The 7,572-nt window shown below is 45.7% G+C and overlaps 1 protein-coding gene across 1 annotated transcript in view; it reads left to right on the forward strand.

Annotated features, from left to right (window-relative positions):
* GFRA2 (GDNF family receptor alpha 2) overlaps positions 1 to 7,257 on the forward strand; it is a 79,688-nt gene extending 72,431 nt beyond the window's left edge. Inside the window, exon 8 of the mRNA XM_083514319.1 lies at positions 6,587 to 7,257. Within this exon, the coding sequence (XP_083370445.1) occupies positions 6,587 to 6,715 (129 nt within the window). The 3' untranslated portion in view covers positions 6,716 to 7,257. The remainder of the gene's footprint in view (positions 1 to 6,586) is intronic.
* Positions 7,258 to 7,572: the final 315 nt, after the last annotated feature.

Consider the following 7,572-nt stretch of genomic DNA (forward strand, 5'->3'; position numbering starts at 1 on the left):
CTCATAAAAGAATAAAGACACAACAGTCTTGTTCATAAGTAACAATAAGAAGCTTACTCACGATCAGAGCACAGTGTGGTCCCTGAAGGTGGGCGTTAGGCAAAAAGAGGGAGATGGCTGAGTGACTGGACCTTTTGTTAGGTCTGGAAGGGTCATGCCCACCTACCTGGTCACATGCAAAAGGAAAGATGCTCCAGACCAGGTGTAACAGGAAGTTCAATTGGCTGGACCAACATTCCCCTGCATGTTCACTCTAGGCAAACAGGGAATGTTGTTCTTGACTGCTCCAGAGGATTACATCCCACATTAGAGATAGACAGGTATCCCCCCTGGCTCTGCATACTGGGAATTCTGGGTAGTAAAGGTAAAGGGACCCCTGACCCTTAGGTCCAGTCGTGGCTGACTCTGGGGTTGCAGTGCTCATCTCGCTTTATTGGCCGAGGGAGCTGGCATACAGCTTCCGGGTCATGTGGCCAGCATGACTAAGCCGCTTCTGGCGAACCAGAGCAATGCATGGAAACGCTGTTTACCTTCCCGCCAGAGCGGTACCTATTTATCTACTTGCACTGGTGTGCTTTCAAATTGCTAGGTTGGCAGGAGCAGGGACCGAGCAACGGAAGCTCACCCCGTCGCGGGGATTCGAACCGCCTTCTGATCGGCAAGTCCTAGGCTCCGTGGTTTAACCCACAGTGCCACCCGCATCCCTCTGGGACCAGGGTTCAAATCCCCACTTGGCCATCATTCGCTCATCATTCATTCGTAATTTTATTTGTATGCCACTTTTCCACTCAAAAAATCAGGCCAAAGTAGCTTACAAGCAAGAAGGCATTTCAAAACCAAAGAGTGCAAAAACGTTTTCCTAACATTTCAGTACTATAAATGTAACAAGATCAGAGATTGCCACCTGTCGTGGGTGTTTTCGTTGAGATTCCTGCATTGCAGGGGGCTGGACTAGATGACCCTCTGGGATCCACTCCAACTCTACAATTCTATGAGTATGTTAACAAAATCCAACAGCAAAACTAAGTTGGGAGCTTGGCAGTTTCTTTTTTTTTTTAATAGAATATTTATTGAGATTATGCAAAAAATTACACATAGGGGGGAAAAAAACTAACAAACACAAGCTAGCAAGAAAGTTAACAAAAAAAGCAACCTAGAAAGAAGGGGGGGGAAAGAAAATGATACAAAATACAAAAAACAGATAACTAAGAAATAGGAAAAAGAAAAAAAATATTTTAAAAAAGAATAAATCCATTTTTCAGCATCTTTGAGCTCATTTGCTTATTTCCTTGACCTCCTCACACCTCCCCTTTTGTATCCCCGTTTTCCAAGTATTTTCAGCAAATCCTTACCCTCTTTCATTTATCTTTGCTCTATAACTTAACCTATTATAACAATATATTTTCCTCCGTATAACTATCTATATTTACCTATTCTTATTAACCTTATTACCAAAACCACTTCTTTTCAGTCCAACATCATTTTAAGATTCATTAATTTTACAGTATTTCTGCAGATAGTCTTTAAATTTCTTCCAATCTTCTTCCACCAACTCTTCTCCCTGGTCTCGGATTCTACCAGTCATTTCCGCCAATTCCATGTAGTCCATCACTTTCATCTGCCCTTCTTCCAGAGTGGGTAAATCTTGTGTCTTCCAATACTTTGCGATGAGTATTCTTGCTGCGGGAGCTTGGCAGTTTCACCTTGGTCCTGGGAAAACCCATCCGATGATGTTGCTCACTCACCATGAAGTTCCCTGGGTGAGCTTGGGCCAGTCACTGACTCTTGGCCGAACCTCCCTCACAGGGCTAACATCCCCACTTGGCCATCGTGACACCCACTGGGTGACCTTGAGGCATTCACTGCCTCTCAGCCTGACCTCCCTCCTAGGGTTGTCATGGGGATTAAAGGAGGAGGGGGCGGAAGAACCATGTACAGTGGTGCCTCGCAAGACGAAAAGAATCCGTTCTGTGATTCTCTTGTCTAGCGGTTTGTTCCTCTTGCAAAGCAAGCCCATTGACGGATTAAAGGATTAGCGCTATTAGTGCTTTTAGCGGCTTATCTGCTGATCGGATCAGCTGATAAGCGGCTTAGCGGCTTAGAAAAAGGGGAGGGGAGGAAAAAAACCCAGCAGGAACTCGCAAGACATTGTCGTCTTGCGAAGCAAGCCCATAGGAAATTCATCTAGCGAAGCACCTCCAAAACGGAAAACTCTTTCGTCTAGCGAGTTTTCCGTCTTGCGAGGCATTCGTCTTGCGGGGCACCACTGTATGCCCCTTCAAGCTCCTTGGAGGGAAAAAAGTGGGATAAAAATGTAACCAATAAATAATAATACATAGTAAATCGTGAATGAAGGCCACCCGTCCTCTGCTGCTTCCACCTCTCTCTACTGGGCATTCTGGTATAACTGCCTTCCCCCTGTCGCCCAGGTCAAATTGCACTCCATCAATTCAGAGATGGTTTTTATATGTACAGCAGCATCTCATAAACAAGGTAATTTGCTTGTTCTCTGTGGCTTGAGGAGCTCCTGAAGGAAATCCATCTTGTGGAATTTAATGAGGTCTTTTTTTTTTGCAGCTGAAGTTATCTCTCTCAAGTTCATGAAGGGAAAGAGACGTGCGTCTTTGATGGTTTCATGCCAAAGGATGCTGCTCTGATTCCTCTACTAGCTCCTGGTTTTGAAACATTAGGGGCTCTTTGGTCCTTTCTTGCTCATCCCCGAGAGGAGCCTCTTCAAAGCTCACGTCGTCGTTCTTCCCAGGCTCAAGAGATTTCAACTGGAGGGGACAAATACAGAGAAGTCCCCTTTGACATCTATTTAGGCCCCATTTCCCAGAAAGAATCTCTCATTCGGGGATCAAAAGAGGTGCCGGGGTGCAGATTCGAGGGACCCGTTTACTATGTACTCATTTTAAAGAGTGGGGCCATTCTATCAAGTTGTAATTACTTTGGGGTCTTAATTTCTTTAAAAAAGTAAAGAAAATAAGCCAAAGACAAAGAGCATACTGTGCTGTGCTGCCACAGCAGGTTCAAAGCAGCAAAAGGTTGGACATTATCATTGAACTTGTTGTTCCAAAAGATGATAAAATATACCCCCCTCCACAAACCTGTTAGGCTGGTTTCTATGTATTGTTTTGTTAATAAGTTAGCTTAATCAAACCAAATTTTCTTCAGTCCATTCAGATATAGCAGGAGATTTGATTCCCCCACCTCCTAATTATTTGATATTGCAATCTTAACAGATGTTATAAGTTTGAACACTATTTCTTGATTATTTTGTGGAATTGCAGCTTTTAGATAACCAAGCAGAACTATTTAAGGTTCCAAGGGGTATATTGTATCCTAACATATCAAAGACATTAGCATGAACAGATTTCCATAATATAGTTGAGATGAGCCTGTTGACGACTCTTAATGACTGCAATAGGTCTTACAGGAAAAGGCAAGGGGTGAGAAGGTGAAATGGCTTAGTCATGTATAATGTGATAAGAATCCAATATCTTTGTTCAGACCAGGTCTCTCCATGGTTTTAAGTTTGGTAATGAGTTGCAATTCAGCAGCTTCTCTTTCCAATCTATTTCTGAAATTCCTTTGTAGTTAAACAGCTACTTTGAGATCTTGTATAGAATGTCCTGGGAGATTAAAGTGTTCTCCTACTGGTTTCTCTGTTTTGTGATGACTAAGCCATTTTTCACCTTCTCACCCCTTGCCTTTTCCTGTAAGACCTATTGCAGTCGTTAAGAGTCGTCAACAGGCTCATCTCAGCTATCTGCCAATCTCCTATTCCCACCACCCTTCTGAGTAATACCCCTCCCCACCTTCTCACTATATAGAAGGATCTGGCAACCTCTGTTTCAGTGTATCTGAAGAAGTGTGCATGCACACGAAATCTCATACCAAGAACTAACTTAGTTGGTCTTTAAGGTGCTACTGGAAGGAATTTTTTTATTTTGACTATGGCAGACCAACACGGCTACCTATCTGTAACTGATGACTGATGATGATGATGATACCAGTGGAGCACATTTCAAGTACTTAAAGCAGATGTGCTCCAGCTCAGTAATCCTCACAACACCTGCAAAGGTAGACTGGAATTATTAGGAGATGGTGATCAGGAGAAGTGAGGAAGCTCCCTTTCCCAGCCCAGTCCAGACTGTTGGCCTCTTTAGCGTAGTAAATTGATTCTATATATTTTATTAAATATCTATAAACAACCATTCATTATAAAAGAATCGTAACAATCCCAGTCGGTGTACACAGCACATTGAAACCACGATCTGTTAAAAGCCGACAATTAAAGGAATCCGCAGTCAGAAACGTCAATTGAAAGTATCTGTACGTATGGCTGGTCCACACTTTTGCTTGCCTTATGCCTAGGAAGTGCAGGTTCAAGTGGTTTTCTGCTTTCTAGGCACGGGTCCGAGTGATTTTGCCTTTGTGCCCCCAGAAAACATGCTCTTTAGCGATAAATCAGAACAAACAGCAATCTGTGCAAAACCTGATTGCCGTTTGCTCCAATTCAGAGCTAAGCCGTGGGTTTTCCCAGGGGAAGGCAGCGGGGCAAGCAGACTTGTGGATGAGCCCATTGGCTTCACAGACTAGCAAGGGGTTGCCTTGCAGAGAGAAAAGAGACCTTTCCTACCATCTCCTGGCTGAGATTGTTTACTGCCGGGGTTTAAACCTGGGTCCTTCTGCATGTCAAGGGTAAGCTTTGCTGCCAGTGAGTGGTGAGCCTTCCCCAGGAGGCTGCAGAGAGACTTGAACTCAGGACCGTCAGTATGTGAAGCAGATGTGATAATAGTGGGTAGGGGTACATGGTGTGTGTGTGTGTGTGTGTGTGTAGAACAGTGGCTCGTCTAAGGTCTGTCCATGAGTTCATGGCTTTAACCCAAGCTATTTGAGGGACTGTGAGATGTGGGTGGCGCTGTGGGTTAAACCACAGAGCCTAGGAGTTGCTGAGCAGAAGGTCGGCGGTTCGAATCCCCACGATGGGGTGAGCTCCCATTGCTTGGTCCCTGCTCCTGCCAACCTAGCAGTTCGAAAGCACGTCAAAGTGCAAGTAGATAAATAGGTACCACTGTGGCGGGAAGGTAAACAGTGTTTCCGTGCGCTGCTCTGGTTCGCCAGAAGCGGCTTAGTCATGCTGGCCACATGACCCGGAAGCTGTACGCCAGCTCCCTCAGCCATAAAAGTGAGATGAGTGCCACAACTCCAGAGTGGGCCACGACTGGACCTAATGGTCAGGGGTCCCTTTACCTCACCCTATTTGAGGGACTATATCCTCCCATCAAACCGGCCTGGGTTCTGAAATCTTGAGGGAAGACCCTTCTCTCAGTCCTGCCTCCATCACAGCCTGCTTGGTGGGGATGCAGGATAGGGCCTTCTCGGTGGCTGCTCCCAGGCTTTGGAACTCCCTCCCTAGAGAAGTTAGACTGGCTCCCTCCTTGTTGTCCTTCTGACAGCAAGTGAAGATGGTATTATCCCTACAGGCCTTTGGGAAATGACTGTTGTATTTTAAGGAAAGGGCTTTTAAGGAGTGCTGTCCTGCTTTTATTGTCTTTCACCATCTGCATTTTAATAGATCTGTTCTTTAGACGGTTTTAATTCTATTGGAGTTTAATGACTTTTAAACATTTGTAGCTTTTTGCATTTTATCTGTGTTGCTTTGATTGGGGTATTCAGTCTTGAGTCTTGGGCAGGGTAATGGGAGGGATATAAAGAAACAACAACAACAACAACAACAGTACCCTCCCATCAGGTGTCAAGGAAATAAACAACTACCTGAATTTTAGAGAACATCTGAAGGCAGCCCAGTTTAGGGAAGTTTTTAATGTTTGATGTTTTGTCATGTTTTTAATATTCTGTTGGAAGCTGCCCAGAGTGGCTGGGGGTGTGTGGCCAGGTGGTTGGGGTAAAAGTAATATATTATTATTATTATTATTATTATTATTATTATTATTATTATTATTATTACAGTGGTGCCCCGCTAGACGAATGCCTCGCAAGACGGAAAACTTGCTAGACGAAAGAGTTTTCCGTTTTGGAGGTGCTTCGCAAAACGAATCTCCTATGGGCTTGCTTCGCAAGACGACAATGTCTTGCGAGTTCCTGCTGGTTTTTTCCCCCTCCCCCCTTTTTCTAAGCTGCTAAGCCGCTTATCAGCTGATCCGATCAGCAGATAAGCCGCTAAAAGCCTCTAAAAGCCGCTAATAGCGCTAATCCGCTAATCCTGCAATGGGCTTGCTTCGCAAGACGAAAAAAATCGCTAGACGAAGAGAATCACAGAATGGTATCTTTTCGTCTTGCGAGGCACCACTGTATTATTATTTTGATGCAGAGATTCCTGCAGTCACTGCCTAGGTTTTTACTAATCTCCCCAGGAGAGCTGTATTGCTTTGCATGCCCACAACGACACTTGCCAATATCCTCTCTCGAAACCAAGAGTTCTGGCTCTCCTTGGCTTGGAAGGAGAGAAGCAGCTCTTTCAAGGAAAACTCCAGTGCCCTGGGGTGGCTGCCGCTCTGTTGAACTGACCCTCCTTTCTTTTCCCCCCTCTCTCCCCCCCCCTCCTCCTTTCTCCCTGCAGAAGTCGCTGACCACAGACATGATCCCCGAACAGAAGACGTTTGTGGACACAAATGGATCTGGCATCCGGCCTTCTGTCCCAGGGACCCTCTTTGCTCTCCCTCTCCTCCTTTTGAAAGTGGCATTATAGAAGAAAAGAGGGATGAGTGCTCTGAGGGGGTGGGGGAAGGCGCAGCCCAAACTTTTGCGCATGAAGAGATGGACAAAGACACCTTGAAAACGTTTCCTTCGGCCTTTGGGCCTTCCGGAGTCTCTGCTTTCGAAAAGGCGCGGTGGCAAGTTGCAGGAGCTTTGACAGGACAATTTCCCCCAGGAAATCTGTGCTGAGGGAGCACTTAAACGCCGGGAATTCTGCATACTAAAAGAAGGGGTTTTTTCCGCTTTCTGTTTCCTTTTGGTTTGAAGTGTCTAGAGCAAGAGTCCGAGAGTCTCCCATTGTGTCCAAATACATCCATGTTTGAAAGGGTTCGCAAATGGCGTTTCAAAGAAGCGCGCCTGCTTTTGCAAGCGGTTGGAGAATCTCGCGGAGGCTGACTCTGGACGGAGAGACTTAGCCAGTTGTGGCTGATGCGCCTTAGTTTGCCAAACTGCTTTGCAGGGCAAGAGACAGCTATACCCCTTTCCCCCTGTCCCCCCCAGTCTCCATACCATTCCTTTTTGCTGCTTGGAAAACAAACAAACACACAACTGTCTCCTCCCCTCAGCCAAGCTTAGCTTCCGTCACCCACAGAAGTGTCTTAACTTTCTCCTCTCGAAGCAGAAGGTGGAGAAGAGGTTTGTGCAGCTGGCGGGGGGCAAGGGGGTCCCTCCAGGAGTGCAAGGAGCACTGTGAGATGAGCAGCAACACCCCATGATTTTCTAGGCCTTCAGGACAGCCTTCCTGATAGCAAACCCAGTCAAGTCTCGTGGTGGAACAAGAAGCGTATCGGACAGGTTCAGAGGAGATACCCCGTTCTGCTGTTTCTTCTGATTCCCTTCCTCTCTCTT

The sequence above is a fragment of the Podarcis liolepis genome (genome assembly GCF_965112155.1).
Source record: "Podarcis liolepis genome assembly, chromosome: 7".
NCBI lineage: Eukaryota > Metazoa > Chordata > Lepidosauria > Squamata > Lacertidae > Podarcis > Podarcis liolepis.